Below are 17286 nucleotides of genomic sequence, written 5' to 3'. Positions count from 1 at the left end.
TGTCAATTTTATTCACCACTGTACCCTCAGTGTCTAGGGCAGTGCCTGGGACATAGTAAGAAAGGAAAAAATATTTGTTAAATTAGTTAATGAATTTACTTAGTTATCTGTCTCATGGAGCCATTGAATTTGGCAGCCCCTAAACTCTCTCTCTCTTCCCAGGGTTGTTTTCAATCAATAAGCATTTATTTAGCATCTACTCTGTGCCCAGTACTGTGCTCCAGACTATGAGTAGTTTACAAGACAAAAACAATAATAAAAAAAAAAAAACCCAATATTTTTGCAATGGTGTGCACTCAAAGGCACTTACAAACAAGTACATATAAGATAAAAATAATAGTAATTTATGGCACAAACTTCAAGTGCAATAAATAGACTAGGGGGTGCCAAAGTACACAGGGAAAACTTATTTGTAAAATGGGGATAACAGTTCTTATGCTTGATACAGGTTTGTGAAGATGAAATATGGTTATAGTTTATCAAACACTTCTTCGTATGTTAAATTTGGAAAAGACTGAAAACTCACGAGAAAAAAGAGACTTCTGGGGTCACATAAACTCTCTCTTCTGGATGAAGAAGGAGTTAATCTGCCTGGCAGTGCACAGGGGTCTGGTGGGTCTGGTCAGCCAATATAAGCAGATTACTGTGACGTAATTCTTGTAACATGAGTCCTTGCTGGGGTGCACTGGTGGGGCATGCTGGAGCCTCACAGAGGAGCCCCTCTCTAGCCTGCCCCATGCAGTTCAATATACTCTCTATAAAAATGCAGTAAAAAGCTCAGTTGCCTTCACACTGCTGAATGCTTTTGACTCCAAATTATTTGGAATAGAAATCCTGACTGACAGTATTTGGGGAAGAAGATGGATGAAATATCCTTAAAGGGAAAAAGGAGGAAATGAAGGAAATAAAATGGCTGTATTTTACCAAACTGGATGGTCGTTGAAAGACACTGCAAGATTTTGAAAACGTATAAGCCAGGGCTAACATAATTTCTAGCAGCAAATGATGTTGTGTTCCTAATAGTGGGTGGGGAAATTAAACCCTTTCTTCTAAAGATTCACATAACTTTGGGGAAGCTGGGCAATGCTAACTGCCACCTCTTCATTATCACAAAGAGTCTAGAGTTTCTGAGTCCCAAGATTGGCTAGTGTGGGGATGTGCTAACACTCCTTCAATATCAGTGCATTATCCAGAGTGTTTAGCTCCTGCACCAAAAACATAAGATCAGTTTGCTGTGTATAGTGGTAATAATACTTTATTTAGCTTTTGGATTATCTACAGATTTATCTGGATTGTCCCCCCTCCCTTTTTGCTTTTGGCTGCGTGGCTTGGTCTTGTGGGATCTTAGGTCCCCGACCAGGGATAGAACCCAGGCCCTCGGCAGTGAGAGCGCTGAGTCCTAACCACTGGACCGCCAGGGAATTCCCATGGATTGTCCCTTATTAATAAGAATAATGTCAAACTGGCCTTCATCTGAAATCATAACAAATTCTTCTATGAACTACATCAATTGTCTCCCTTATTTCTTCCACCTCTATCACCCATCAGATCTGAAGTGTGTACAGGTTTTATACAAAACACGCTAAGTACAGGAGTCCTTACTCTCAGGCATTCGCCTTTCCAGCCCACCACCAATACCCCAATGGCCTAGTCTGGTCTAGTCTAGAGTTCTGGACACTGATGATAGGATGATAAGAGTGGTGACAGCAAACACGGTGGTTTCCTTTTATGACATTGACGTCTGATACTTTCAGAAATAATTTAAACATTCCTAACCTGTGCTTAATGTAATTTTATGACTTTCTCACTCATAAATTTAATCCACACTCAACTGTTTTTACTTCTAGGCCATATAACCCTTTCTAGGGTAATAAGTAGTGTAATTTTACTACCCACGGTGTAAAATAACTCCCTTTTCTTATGTCTCTCTTGCCTTCAGGAGATTCTCATTGCTTCTAATATTGATGATGATGAATGAATATAAATTCTCTGTTTACTCTACAGAGTGACTTATCTACACTTATCTACAAGTGTAACTTCAGTTATTTTCCCTTTTAGGATTTGCATAGACCCAAATGACCTAAATGTTTAGGCTGTCTATAAATAATTCACATATATAAACAAAAAAATCATCTGAGTTAAATTATCTTGAGTTAATCTGATGAAAAAGGTGAGCAGACAGGAAATAGCAGAAAGTCAAGACAATAATCATGGTTTTATGGCTGATTATCTATTTGCACCCCTTTCACTCCAATGTAAACCCCTTGACTGAGGCCGGGTTTTATTCCTTTTTCATCCCCCCAGTACAGTGGTTCTCAAACATTAGTGTGCGTCCAGGTCACCTGGAGGGCTTGTTACAACCGATTGCTGAGTCTCACCCCCAGAGTTTCTCATTCAGCAGACCTGGAATGGAGTCTGTGGGCTATCTAACAAGTCCACGTATTTAACAAGTTCCCAGGTGAGGACGACCCTGCTGGTCTAGGAGCCATACTTTGGAAACCACTGCCTCACCACACAGAAGGCTTGCACAAAATGCTGGTTGAATTGAAGTAATCCAGTCGGAGGAAGACATTAGACAAACAGGCCAGTAAGAATGAGCGTATTACTTGGGATAATAGCTAAGGCACTATTACAAAGAGATCTCAAGTTAAAGTGGCTTAAATATGATAAAAGTTTATTTCTCACATAACAGTCCTGAGGTAGGTGGGCAATCCAGGACAGAAAGGCAGCGCTGCTTGCCAAGTTCAGGGACCCAAGCTGGGGTTTGACCCTCCCCATCTTTCTCTTGCTGCTCTCATCAATGGGTCTAACGTGCCGTTCCAGGAAGTGAGAGGGGGAAGCAATATCCTTTCAAAAAGATGTGACTTGGAAATTGCACACATCACTTTTGCTCACATACCACTGGCTAGAACAAATTTATACCTTCCTGCAGGATGGGCTGGGAAATGTAGTTTCTACCTGAGACTATGTGCTCTACTAAGATTAAGGGTGAGAGTTCCATTCCAAAAGGGACGAAGCAGAGATTGGATACTGGGGCATAGTTAGCAGTCTCTGCCACAACTTTATGGCAAATCCACATATAAAGTGACAAAAATGTGAACCATAAATACAATAAGAGTTCTTTGTGTATCTGCACATACTGTTTTCTGGGAGGGGTGGTGGGACGGGGTGGGGTGGAGAAGCATTTATGCTTAATACAGAGGTTGTTACTTCGAAATTAAGATGAATCAAAAGGCAACAACTCTTCCATTTACCTTGACACGTCAATATGCCAGTACATCAAAGGGACACCAGAATGTTCTTTCCTCAAAGGAGGAATATGGAGGAACAGGTGGTTTGACGAATATGAAATTCTGGAAGGTGTGAGAATGGCATTGAAGTCATGATAGTGGCTGGTGCAGAAAGGAGAGTGGGGCTGAGAGTGGGTAGGAGTGATGTACACAGTGGTAGTTATTGCAGAACAGTGGGAAGGAAACAAGAAGGAATACACAGATGCCCAGACACAACATGAACCGGTGGAGGTAGCTTATGTTGGCTGTCGTGGTGTGAGACATGAAGGGAGACTTGAAGAGAAATGAAACCTACACAGGCATCAGGGAAGATCTTGAAACAGCAGGGGTGGGAGTTGTGAAGCACTGAGCTAGAAGAATGCCAAAGTTGAAAGGTGTCTTGTTTATTTGTTTCTCTAGAAAATAAGTAGAAACAATAGGTAAGAGAAGCAGCAGCAGTAGCTAGGTTGGGCATCCATTTAGATGTGGGGAGTGGGGAAGAGACGCCCCAGAGCAAAAGCACGTGCCCATTCTGCATGATGTGGTGCACACGAGTCACCAGGGCATTCTTTGTCTTCGTACTGAGCTTGCAGGGGTTTTAAAGATGACTAGAAAATAGTGAGTAGAAAAGGCAGGCATGAAAACAATGTAATATAATAATCATTGAGGAGACACCAAGCTCAGAAATTCCACTATTTGTTAATCTCAGGAGAGGAATCCATCAGAAAGCAATTTCTGGCCTTGAATTCCCAAGAGTACTCACCTCCCCTTCTAGTGTAGGAATAACGCCGTTCTTTCTCACTGGCTGGCTGCTTCATGGTGGGAACGCTTCTCTCCCCAGATCTGGCTCCCATGGTCATATCTGGACAAGCCACACAGTTTTTTAAAAAAAAATTATCACAGGAGCTCCTTTTTGTGGTGGAGGCTGCTGAAAACTCAAGCAACTCTCTGGACAAACTATGTTGTTGTTTTTTTTTTTTTAATCATTCAACTATTTATTGAGCATTTATTTGTTGCCAATGTACTAGATAGACAAAGGAGATATAGCCATGAACAAAAATGACAAGGTAATTCTGATAGCCACAGGAATAAACAAACAGAAAGCATTCCAAGAGTAGGATCTAACTCAGAAGGTGGGGGTAGAGTGGAGAAATGAGGGCCTTCCTCTCTCTGGTCCTTGAACAGGCCTGGCTTCTTCTCAGATCAAGCACTCAGGGAAATATTTCACCCTTATTCCTACTTATTCCTACTGATCCTCAAACTATGTGTTTGAACTAACAATTGCTGTCAGTGAGCTTCCCCGCGGGCCAGGCTAGTGCAGGGAGATGTGGTGGTAAATGCCAGGCACACGTGTTTCTTCATCCTGCGCTCACAGATAGGATATGGGACATGGCTTTCTTCCCAGGAAGACTCTGTATCTGAACATCTTGTCTGAAAAAGGGATTAAGGTGGATATGATGAGTAAGACAGTGACTAGGTGAAAGTAGATTACTTTATTATAGAGTCATATAAAGTCACATCATCGTCTGCTTTTCAGAAACACTTCTAGAAAATGATGACTGTCATCCTGTTTTACCATGTGTATGTGGGTAGGAGTGGGGAAGGGACATTTTAAAAAAACGAGTTGCATTCCACAGAGCCAACATGGTTATACCCAATACTAAATATTCTATTCGAGAGCCACTGAGTGCAACATTTAGAAGCCATATTTCAAATAATTAAGGGTGAATGCCTGAGTTGATGTATTACGGGGAGGTACGAGACTCAGAAGACTTTGGTTCTAGTTGCCATTCTACCTCTCACTGGCTCTCCACGTTCATCTCCACACAGACAGGGAGGATTCTGAGGGTGGGGACCGTGTCTCATTTCTAATTCTTGGTGTTTAGATGGTGCCTGCAAAACAGGCACTCCACAAAATGCTTGTTCATTGGATGTATCAGGTGGATCCACATGGAACCGCCAGCTTTGTTGGTAAAAAAGTAATAATCAAATACTGACAGTTTCATATGGTTCAATCTAATAATTCCATTCTCAATTTGCTCACATACTGTATGGATTTGCTTTTCCCTAAATGCAAATTTCATGTTTCTGTGTCCTAGTTTCTGATTGGAAAGCCCTTTCTCCTTTCCTATATCTGTCTTATTCCTTCCCTAAACATCTTGGTTGATTGCTCATTCCTGTGCTCAACCAACATGTGCTAGCTAGTATCTCTGTGTGTTCTCCTCTAAGTTATAGGCATATTGCATTTCCCCTGTGCTTTTCACAAAGCAGGCCCTACATAAACTTTTGTCATAATGCTGAATTACATATCTGAGGATAAGTCACTAATGCTCTGAGCCCCAGTTTCCTTCCTAGAGAAATAAGATAATCCCAGCCTAGCCAATATAACAGAACTGTTGAAAGTTAACATATGAGGGCTTAAATGATTAACGGTGAAGCCTCCAGCTTGTCTGTCTAGGGGGGTGTTTGAAAATGTTACGTGCTAGCAATAGGCAATCTGTTTTCAGCTCAATTTCAGAGAGGAATTGACTCTTCCCAGCCAAAAATATTTCAAAAGGCCCCTCCAGCTGACAGAGTGAAAAGGGAATGTTGGTCACACAGGGAAAACACAGAGTCGATGAGAACAGACACAGTCATCATGTTAAAGAGAAGGAGACCAAGCGCTACCCCATGGCACAGTCCCATTACCTGGTAACACAGGCACACGGCACTGGACAGAGCGAACCGCAGGAAACAAAGCCTGGGAGAAAGCAGCCTAAAGACTGTGCTGTGTGCACAAACCAAGACCTTTGGGGGAATAATTATAAGAGCATTGAAGGAAGACAGAGGGCAGGGAGGGAGATGTGAGGGCTAAGACAATGGGACATGCAGGAGAGGAACAGAATCTAGACTAGTCAAGAAGGGGCACACCATTTCCTTGGGCACACTTATAGTTAAGAGGTACCACTGGGTTCCTAACTAGGAGAAAGTACAGACTAATAATAACGTGTATCTTTAGGCAAGTTACTGAGTCTTTCTTTACTTTTTTGAAAAAATAGCACTGATAGTTTCTATCTTATGATATAAATAGTAAATGAGATCTCGCATATAAACACACAAAGTACCCAGCATATAGCAAGTATGTAATATGTGCTCTTATTATCTAAGAAACTATAGATACTAAGTTTGGGAAACTATAAGGTCTGTCATTCTCAGCTAATCCTTTTACTACCTTCATGAATTCTCCAGTTGAAGAATTCTCCAGGGAGAGTCCTCAACTGTATGTGCTTGCCCTATTATAAGCAAAATCAATAAGCTGAATGCCTTAAAGCAGCAGTGTCCAAGAGACATGTGTGATGATCGAAATACTCTCATCTGTACTGTCCAATACGCTAGTCAATAGCCATTGAGGCCACTGGGCACTTGAAAGTGCTGCTGAGAAAATGAGTTTTTAATTTAGTTTTAATTAATTCAAATTTAAATGGACACATACCATATTGGACAGTGCAGCTTCAGAGCACATTACTCCACATACAACAGAAGATATTGTGCAGGAGCCACTGTGGTCTAGTGGGACTCTGGATCAGGTGACCTGACTCTAGCTCTTGGAAGCTAAACTATCTTAGGCAAATTACTCACCACCCCCTCAGCCTTGGTTTCATCCTTAATAACATGAGATTAATAATAGTTTCCCTTTATTGTGTTACGAGGACTAAATGAGAGAATATATATAAAAGCAGTGGTTCTTTAAATCTAGCATGCATTAGAATTACCTGGACGGCTGCTAAAACGGATTGCTGGGTTCATCTGCAAAGTTTTGCTTCAGTAGGTCTGGGGTAGAGACAGAGAATTTGCATCCTTAATGAGTTCCCAGGTGACGCTCATGTTGCTGGTCTGGAGACCACACTTTGAAAAACACTGTTATAAGACATTGAGTAATGGTGCCTGATACATCGTGAGGACTCAGGTGTTAGTTATTGTTTTACGATTAGCATTTTTATGGTCTGCATCAAGAAGCTTTCTTAAAAAAAAATTCATACTTCATTAGGACTCTGTAGCCCATGTTCTGACATTATTTTGATAGATGTTTGTGAGGCACCTACAAAAGGCAAGATACCTCCACTGTATTTTGAGTGACAGTCTGTCAAGGTGGGTTTGAAGTATGGTTTGTCAGTAGGTGGAGCTACAGAGCACCAAGTTACCTGAGCATTATTACCACCATCTAAGTGTTTTTCATTTCAACTTTCCACAAAACATACAGAAAAAAACAATTAAAATCATCTAGAAGGTAAGCCACAAGTTGGATTTCTCTCCAATTTTTCATCTCGATAAAAAGATTGTGCTGAGTCCTGTAAATGGCAAGTGGAAGGGGTGTAAAAACAAATCTAGGTTCTAGCCTTGGCTCTTTTATCAGCTTCCTGAGATCAAGGGACACTTCTCTCAATCATTATGGACTTGGATATTAGACTTGATGAGTCCTCAGGTCACTTTCATACAACAACAGGATTCTCACAAGCCCAACCTCTTCTGCTGTACAGAAGAGGATTTGCTCCTTAGAAGTTACCACAAGTCATCTAGTTTTCCTCCTCTGAGATTCTTTCCATGGTGCCTTTAGTTCTTTGGATGAAAGGTGTGGCAAGGGGGTAAAAAAAACACATGGACAGTTTGATAGATCCACCTTTAATTTAGTCATTTTCCAGTATTCATACTAGGGTTTCTCTGAAAGGAAAAAACCAACCAAACAAAAAAAAAGAGGCTTGCAGAAAATACGCCAGAGAGGCTCCTTAGAGCCCACTCTAGACAATCCATTCCAAGAAAAGATCCAAAAAGGGTCTTTTAATTTGGATTCTGGGATGCAGTGTTAGGTGTATTTACATCTGTTCTGATAAAAGGACCACTCTACTTTCTTCTCTTAGGAAATGAGTAAAAATTCTTTGCCCAACATGCTCGTCACTCACATATAAATGGTGACAATTGGCAAAAAACTTACAAGTAATTTCTGTTACAAAATCAATCAGGCCCTGGTGTGCTGAGTCACAATTATCATTTCCGCCTTCAAGTGTGGGAAAGGGATGTGCAGAGAAGGTAGTTTTTAGAGTGACTTGTTGCTACTTAGACTGAGGTAAAGGTAAGATGAGAAGCTCCCGCTCACTGGGAAAATCTGACTTGTCAGGCCAACTACTCTTGCAGTCGGGCAGAATATACTTTGAAGTGTCTCTGAAATAAGCATAGGAGACAGAACTTGGGACCTGCCTTGGGGATTCTGAGTAACAAATGTGACCAAGGTTGGCTGAATCCAGGTTTAAAGCTGGCAGCTATTGGTTGACTTGCTGATATAAATAGTATCAGTAGTTCAGGTCTTATATTTCCAGGACTCACTTTCAAAACAAGAATGCTTGGAGTCTCAAACATGCTGACTTCTGTGCCTTCTCTCTGACTTCTGTGCTGATGAAAAAAGCACTATTCTTAGGAATAAGGAGTAAAGGTTTTGATCTTGGATTTGCTTCTTGCTCACGGAGAGATACTGTACAAGCTAATTGTACTCTCTGAGCCTCATGTTCCTCAGGTGTAAAACGGCAATTCCTCTCCTATAGATTTCACAGTGGGTTGGTGATATTAAACTGAGAGACAAATGCAAGGAAGTACTTATTAAGAACATAATGCATGGTCGGGCTTTTGTACAATAAATAAATCAAGCTGAAATAATGCAACCTTCTCAGAAGGTCATACCATGTATCTCTGAACTTAAAAAACAAACAAAAAACCCAAATAATACTTGCTAGAATAGTCAGTGTGGTCTCTTGGGAAATAAGCAGATTAAATACAATAAAGCAGGTACCATCTCAGTGACAAATGAATGATAATCATCAACTTATTTTTATGAGATCTGAACACAAATTGGTTCAAATGGCATCCCAAGGATTATAAGCCTAAGTACTTCTACATATTACTTTTTAAAAGGGGTGGGATAGATAAAGTGAGCACCTGTGACAGTAAGGACTTCAGAGAGAGACAAAAATGAAACAACCACTTGCCAGATTACTACTTACCTCAATCACATTTGTGTGAATAAATGAGGCCGAGTGTGCCTCACATAACTGAGGATTCAGATAGCTATGCCTTCTTTGTTTGCTCTTTTTTTTTTTCCCCACAGAATTTCGCTGATGGGATTTAGAACATTGCTCTATTTGAAGGCTACAAATCATTATTCATCAAATGAAGCCAATGATCAGGTATACCAAACTGTGTGTCCCCAAACTATAATTGTTCACTTGTGAGGAAAGCTGCCTTAATAGGAGTGTGTGGACCACAAGATAGAAAAGACTTCTTGTGACTCGTTGAAACTTCCTATAGAAACCCCACCAATTTCTTCACCTCCTGCCACACGGGATATGCTAATTCTTTGGCTTTTGCTGACCCAACTTGTAAAACCTTCTCTAAGTGGTCCTTGTTCCTCTTCAGTTTTTCAATTTCACTCTTAATTGGAGCAAATTTCTCAATCACAGCATCTGCCACCACCAGCTTGTAGCGAGCGGTGTCGATGCCAGCACTGCGGCAGACCACCTCCTCCACAGGGAGCCCTGTCACTGCCGCGTGGATGGCCACCAGGTTGGACACGCCACCTCGGCTGGCTGGCTCGTAGGTGACCTCCGAGGTGAAGTCCGTCACAGCCTTGCGGAACTTCTGCACTATCTCCTCCGGGCTGTCTGTTATTCTGACAGTGGCCAGTTTATCAGGGTCTGATTTTGACATTTTGGCAGACGGATCACGCAGGGATTTTACCTTCTTCATTGATGCTAGGTAAAAACACCAACACACACGTACCAGAAACAAAAATCAAACAAAGCAAAACAATAAAACACCAATAGGAATGTCAGTGTCTAGATCTTAAAAAGTGCCAAGAACACCAAATAACTTTATTATTTTTATCTGATTATACTCATTGTAATAAATTAGCAATTTCTATAAGCATGAAAGTAAAGGTGTCTGAAATGTGTAATAAAATGTTAATATTTTGTTGATCATATTTTCATGCATCTGTTAATGCATGTATACACATAAAAACATATAATCTTACACAAATGAAATTGTATCAATCATACTGTTTTTGCTGTGCATACCTGTTAAAAAAAGTATTGTCTATTTCCTTCTTCTCTGCTCTTCCTTATTGGCTAATCACCCCCTGCCCACAACCACTGCCCTTCCTACCCCCATGCCAGTTTTCACAACCTGTGGCATCTTTCCATTTCTTTAGCCATGATTATATAAGTAATTACCAACACACACACACACACATATGCAAGAGTGAGAGAAGTGACTTGTTTATTGCTCTGATAGAATCAAGATGTTAAACTGTGCTTCATAAAACCTGTGTTATTAATAATTGCCTAATTTATGGCTATTACAGAAACATATAAAGTTGAAATAGGTAAAATAACAATTAGCCAAAGCATTAAAATAGTCCTCGTTGCTAAAAGAAGGTTGATTTCAATGCATGGGGTGCCCTGAATTTATTTGTGTGAACTGTTGGAATAACTTAGTAATTTATATCCACCTTACGCTTCTAAATTGACACTAGGCACATGTTATACTCTTTAAAATGCAGTCACCTTAATAAAGATGGGCAGAGCTTAGGTTCAGTGATCTCTGCCCCTGCCACAAGTTTACACTGCTACCAAAATGTTGATAGAGATTTACAGCTTTTTTCCTCGAGAAGATTCCAGACTAGCATAGCCTTGCAAGCAGATGAGGTTTTGGATTCAGTAGGTAGATTGTACATTCTATCTCAGTTGTGTATTTAAGAAGGCAAAGTGCGAGGATGATCAATGCCCTCTTGTTTTATCTAGATTATGATCCAGCAGTTCTCACTCTTATGACTTTTGTTCTACTGTGAATAGAGAAGGCAAGGTCAGCTGGCTTTGGAACCAGAAGAGCTCAATGTAGGGCCCAGCTTTGCCACCAGCTAGATACGCGACTTGGATACAAAGTCAGGCTTGCCAAGCCTTAGTTTACTCATCCATGAAATAGGGAAAGATACCTGCTCTACCAAATGAGATATGTTTATATATATATACACACACACATATATATATATGATACTCTATAATGAAAATGATTATTTGTAGTTTCTAGTCTCTCCCATACTTTTCAAACTTTTGGTTATTTTAGTCAATAATCCAATGAGGTCTACTAGTCCTACATTACAGAAAAAGATGGGATTCTCATTATAAATCCTGAAATATGTTCACCACGAAGCCAAGTTTAGTCCCAAGAAAGTTCCAAGCTTCTCAGTCCGTTATCCAATCCTCTCTTCAAAATGCATCCTGATTTAAAAATCGTATGTTTGTTACTTACTCAGAATGGACTTGGGCACTGGGAAGAACTCCCCGTACTTCTTGTTAAACCCCTGTGCTAGATCCTGAACTAGCTCCATGTGCTGGACTTGATCCTCCCCAACAGGAACGTGTGTGGACCTTTAATAAAAGACAGACAGAGAAACTCAGCAAGGCTCCTGCTTATACTAAAATGATATTGCAAGCAGCTGCACTTCCCAAGCCTATTTCACTGCTCATGTTCAACAAATGTTCACCAGCTACAGAGGGAATGTTGAGACCCAAGTCTTTATCTGTGTATCAGACAAATGCCAAGGAGACATTTGTCTACTCTAGTTCTGTTTCTTCCATAGCAGAAGAATACAGCCTTCAACACCAGGGTGACAGGATCTTGCTGGGAGGGAGGAATGGTATCTTATATAGCATATGTTCCGAGCATAATTGTATTTTAAACCACTCCTCTTTCCCTCACCCAGTTAGCACATTTTATCCTAGCTTTGACCAGATGCTTTTTACTTCAGAGCTTGAACGCACACTTGAAAGACACTCCACCCCACTCTTCAAATCAAAGATGGCAGAAAGCTCTTTGGGCAAGAGTTTTCCTTCCCTGTCACACAGCGAGTAACTCAAGATCTTTTTGGAATATGCTCTTTCGTTTTCAAGTAAATTGTAATCACAGAACAATTAATATACTACAGGGAACTTAAATGAACAAAATCTATTAGTACAATGTTGATGGATCTCAAAAACAATGTTGAATGAAAAAAAGCAAGTCATAGAAGACGTGTAGAGTACATGAACATTTATCTTAAAAGTACGTATGACAATATTATATATTGTTTATAGATGCATACATAAGTATAAAAACATACTAGAAGCTCCTCTACAAATTCATGATCATAGCTGCCTCTAAAGAAGGAAAGAGAATGGGTCTGGGGAAAGGAACAAAGGAGACCTTGATTTTAGCTGCAATATTTTATTTTATTAAAAAATGAAGATGTAAAATGAAAATTATCAACATATAAGGACTTCATTTATAATTAGTTTAGTCCCATATATAAAGTTTGCAGTGTTGGATCATGAGGAGGTACATCAAACAAGGGAAGAATTAACCATTATAGAGAAGTCTTGATGGGGAAAATGTTATACTGAAATATTACTGGTGAAGGAGACAGGTGATTTTAAGTATTTAATGTTTGGCTGGGAGTTGACATTTGATAGTATAGTTAATAAAGTGCTGTAGTATCTTGATCAAGGAAGTTTAATATTCTGCCTGTGAAAACAACAGCCTTAAAGTAAACTTGAATATTTAAATGACAATTGTACATATGAGTAGAACAATAACAACTTTTCAAAACAACCACAGAAAAGAAAAACTGCTAGAAAACTATGGTACTTTGTTACAGAGAGAACCTCCTAGCCTCGTGGTTAATTAGTGGTCCTTGAAAAACTGGAAGAGATATTATTTTCCTTGTGAATTACTGTCCACAGGCTACTGGTTTATTGAAAATAGTTGTGTAGAGCATGAGGAAGTGAAGGTAGTTTTGACTAGCATAAAGACTAGCTACTTTACCCCTGATTTAAAGCTATACTACAAAGCTACAACCATCAAAGCAGATTGTACTGGCAGAAAAACAGACACACAGATCAATGGAACAGAATAGAGAGCCCAGAAATAAACACATGCATGTACAGTTAATTAATCTATGACAAAGGAGGCAAGAATATACAATTGAGAAAAACAACTCTCCTCAATAAATGGTGTTGGGAAAAGTGGATGGCTATATGCAAAAGAATGAAACTGGACCAGTAACTTACACCATATACAAAAATTCACTCAAAATGGGATTAAAGACTTGAATGTATGACCTGAAACCATAAAATTCCTAGAAGAAAACATAGGTGGTGATCTTCTTTCCATTGGTCTTAGGGATATTTATTTTGGATCTGATTCCACAGGCAAGGACAACAAAAGCAAAAATAAACAAATGGGACTGCATCAAACTAAAAGGCTTCTTTGTGAAAGAATTAAAAAGTAAAGTGCTGAAGGTGAGAGAATGAAGCAGGATGAGACCTGGTAGCAGTGTATCCTGGTGACTATTCTTTTTCATGTGATACATCTGCTCAGAGAATGAAAGAGCCAGGCAGACAGGAGTTGGAGAAAATCTAAGGCAGAAATACTAACCTTAGATAGTATTGTTGCTAGTATTGTTGTGTTGCTTAGTTGAGCAGCACAAGCAATTGGGCTAGGTGCACAGCGCACTATTCTGCTCTCCTGTTGAATTCTGAGCAGGGAATTCAACTAGCGTCCAGGTAGACAGAAGGTGGACACAAGGGCCTTTCATAGATTTTGTCTATGGGCAGACACTATTTGAATATAGTTTTCTTGTTCCAATATGGATGTTAAAAACCCAACACATAAAATTCAATTGATCAAACAAACAAGTAAAAGGCCCCAATAACAGGGCCTATGAAAAATATCGTGGAACAAAGGAAAGGGAACTTTACCCTTCAGACCCTGAGGAAGGTCAAACATTTGAAAATGAACTTTTACAAGAAACAGGTAGTTTGTCTTGTTTTTTAAAGAAAATTGCTGGGTAACCTCAATAGGATTCAAAAATGCATGGCTAAAAAAAAAACAAAAAAAAACGCATGGCTGTTATGAGACATGAGCAAGAAATCACAAAAGGAGAAAAACATAGGTGGTGATAGAAAACAATAAAATGAAGGGAAAGTGACATGATGAAATAAAACCAAACACATAATAGAAGAATTGGGAGCAGTAGGAGTTGAATCCTAAGGACAGGTCATATCAGTGACCTGGATAAGAAACTTGAGGCTCTTCAGGAACTCAGAGCAAGAGGGAAAAAAGAAGCGTGATGAGCAAATGACAGGTTGGAGGATCATCCTCTGATCTAAGATTATGGTCCTCCTCAGGAAGACATCAAGACCATCTGAACGAAGCAATAACCTCAAACAGAAGGAGGCTTTACTGAATTAAGAATTGTTTATTAAGAATAAACAATTAAGAATAAACAAGTTCCTACATATTGAAGGAACTCAACAAGTTTCAGGAAAAAAACACTGGAGAATCACACCAAAACACAACCCAGAAAAAGTTTTAAATGACAAGTTAAAGAAAAAAATCCTATATGCCACAGTCAGAAAACAAAGAAAAAATAAGAGAAATCAGGTTGATAATACAACAATGGAACAATGTTTATAGGGTTGTGAGAAAAAAGTATTAAAAACCTAGCCAAGCTGTGTTTTATATGTGAACTATAATAATAATTATGATGATGATAATAAAGTAGCTAATAGTTACTGAACACTTCCTATATGCTGTACACTTTGTTAAGCACTTTTAATGTATTATTATTGTGCTTAATCCCATTTTACCGATGAGGCAAGCTGAACAGAAAGAAATTCTCAGGCATGTAAAGGACTGGAAAAAAATTTGAAGCAAATCTATGGACTAAAGAACTCAGAAATGGAGATGCCGAGGTATAAGGACTGGCTGTAAAGACTAAAAATATAAAGTCTAAATTTTGGTTACAATTTGAAATAGAAAATGATGTAGTCTAAAATCAAGCCATTTAAATAACAACAATCTATTGAAAATCCCAGGTTAGTTTACAAAATCAAAACGAAGTGTGAGTATAGACTGAGGATCTACAAGTGTGATTAATAACCCATCTTACCACATGATAGCACGATAACATTTTTTACTTGGAATGATTAGCAAAAGATTCAAAAACACATTTTTGAAAAGAGAGAAACTGGCATATAAATGGACAACGGCCAGACGTTATATGGCCAAAAAGCTGACCCAAAACCTCTGGAGCAACTAGCTCAGGAAGCCAAACCACAGCCTCTGCAGCAATGGGTCCAGCATGGTCAAGACTTGGTCAATGACTGCCAATGTCCCAGTTCTTTGTCCTAGCTTTGTCCAACTCAGGATCAACCAGAGAAAGTCAAATATGCTTCCCAAACCAATCACATAAGATGACCCATTTCTAGTTAGTCAGCCTCCAGCTTCCCCATGGCAACAACCTCTAAACAGAGCATCCCTGAAGACTTTCTTTCCTATAAAGCCTCTGTACTCCCCTGCTTGCCTGCAGAACACAAGTGATGGTGGCTGAGTCTCTTGCTGTGACAAGTTCTGAAAGGCTGTTTTCTCATTTGGGTGGTCTTTGTTTAAAGATGGTCACTGCTAGAATTAAAAACAGAAAGCATACCTTCCAAATCACTGGAATACATAAAAGCAAAAAACCCACAATCTATATAGCAAAAGGCAGAAAACAAAGAAAACATTAAAATCAATAAAAACAGAAAACATTTAATGATGTGGGAAAATATAAGACAAAAAAACCCCAAACAAACCCAGGATGCAAGCTTTTTGGAAAATACATATAATGTGCATTCAGATAAAGGAGAGGCCACAGTGGTTAGAGGGGGCGCTCTGCTGTCAGGCAGTTCTGGGGTCAGATTCCTGCTGTGCCACTCACCAGTTGCGTGTTCCTGGGAGAGGTATTCAACCTAAATCTGTTTCATTTTTAAAGCTGACTAATGATAAGTTCCTACTCATGGGGTTGCTTGATGAGTAAAATAATGCATGCAAAGCTCACAGTTTGGTGCCTGGTAGACAGTGTGCAAACAAGGAATGTTAGCTTCAAAAACTGGTTTGGAGGAAATGCACCAATATGTTAAAAAGAACAGAAATAGTAGCAGTGATTTTAATTTTTTCCTGTTGAATAGAGAATGCTTAAACTATATTAGAACATTGAAATGAACCTGTGAGAGACCGTTGACTCTCCTACTACTAGACCCTATAAAGACAGAAAACAAAATGGTGCATCCTGGAAAGTTTACAATTCAAATGTTTAAGGCAGGGAGCTGGATCTATTGAACATATTGCTCTTCTATCCTACCAGATGTTCCTCCCTTAAATCCTGCCTACTGTTGCCTTGATTTCAGGTCTAAGCTTAAATATCACCTCTTCGGAGAAGACTTCCCTAACTACCGTCTCCACAGTTGGCTTCCCCTTCTTATTCTTTTTCACAGTATCTTATTTATTTTCTTTATAGTATTAACCCTAGGCTAATTATTTTACTTTGTTTATTTAATTGTATGTTGTTTTCTCTCCTGCTATCAAATAAGCTTTTTGAGAACTTGTCTTGCTTTTCAATCTATTTCCAACACCTACTAGAGTTGCCTGGTAGGTAGGAGAAGCTCAACAAATATTTCTTCAATAAATGAATGATCTTAAGAGGAAGTAAGTATAATGTATATAGTTACATACCAAGAGAAAAATTATAATAAAATCAGCTTATGATCAGACTGAATTTAAATCATAGCTCCAATAGCTACTAGCGAGTTACCATAGCCAAGTGTCTTACTGTTCCTAAGCCTCCATTTCCTCTACAAAATGAGGATCATAATGGTGCTTAGCTCTTACTGTTGTTTCAAAGATTAGATGAGCTAACCAAGCATAGTACAATACTTGATAGTAAGAGCTCAATCAACACTGGCTATAACATATATTCATTAATATCTGATACCATGAAGGACAAAATGATACAAGAAAGGTATATTAGGGACCTTGATGTGAGGTACCTTGTGGCTTTTTTCAAACCAGGACCATTTTCCTTTTTGATAGCTGACTCATACCACAAACATAAATATCAACATAAAATCCCAGAGAC

The 17286-nt window shown here is 39.2% G+C and overlaps 1 protein-coding gene across 4 annotated transcripts in view; it reads right to left on the bottom strand.

Annotated features, from left to right (window-relative positions):
• Nucleotides 1-7912: 7912 nt before the first annotated feature.
• Nucleotides 7913-17286, bottom strand: part of WARS2 (tryptophanyl tRNA synthetase 2, mitochondrial) — an 86638-nt gene continuing 77264 nt past the window's right edge. Inside the window, exons 5-6 of one of the 4 annotated variants that reach the window (XM_082459679.1) lie at nucleotides 11604-11722; nucleotides 7913-10045 (exon numbers count right to left, since the gene is read on the bottom strand). In XM_082459679.1, coding sequence (XP_082315805.1) covers nucleotides 9597-10045; nucleotides 11604-11722 — 568 coding nt within the window. In that variant the 3' untranslated portion in view covers nucleotides 7913-9596. The remainder of the gene's footprint in view (nucleotides 10046-11603; nucleotides 11723-17286) is intronic. The other 3 variants (XM_082459680.1, XM_082459681.1, XM_082459682.1) reach the window with 3 other exon arrangements.

This window comes from Balaenoptera physalus (assembly GCF_965194825.1).
Source record: "Balaenoptera physalus genome assembly, chromosome: 1".
Lineage (NCBI taxonomy): Eukaryota > Metazoa > Chordata > Mammalia > Artiodactyla > Balaenopteridae > Balaenoptera > Balaenoptera physalus.
The sequence above is the reverse complement of the archived record's forward strand: the minus strand, read 5'-3'. Positions and strand labels throughout refer to the sequence as shown.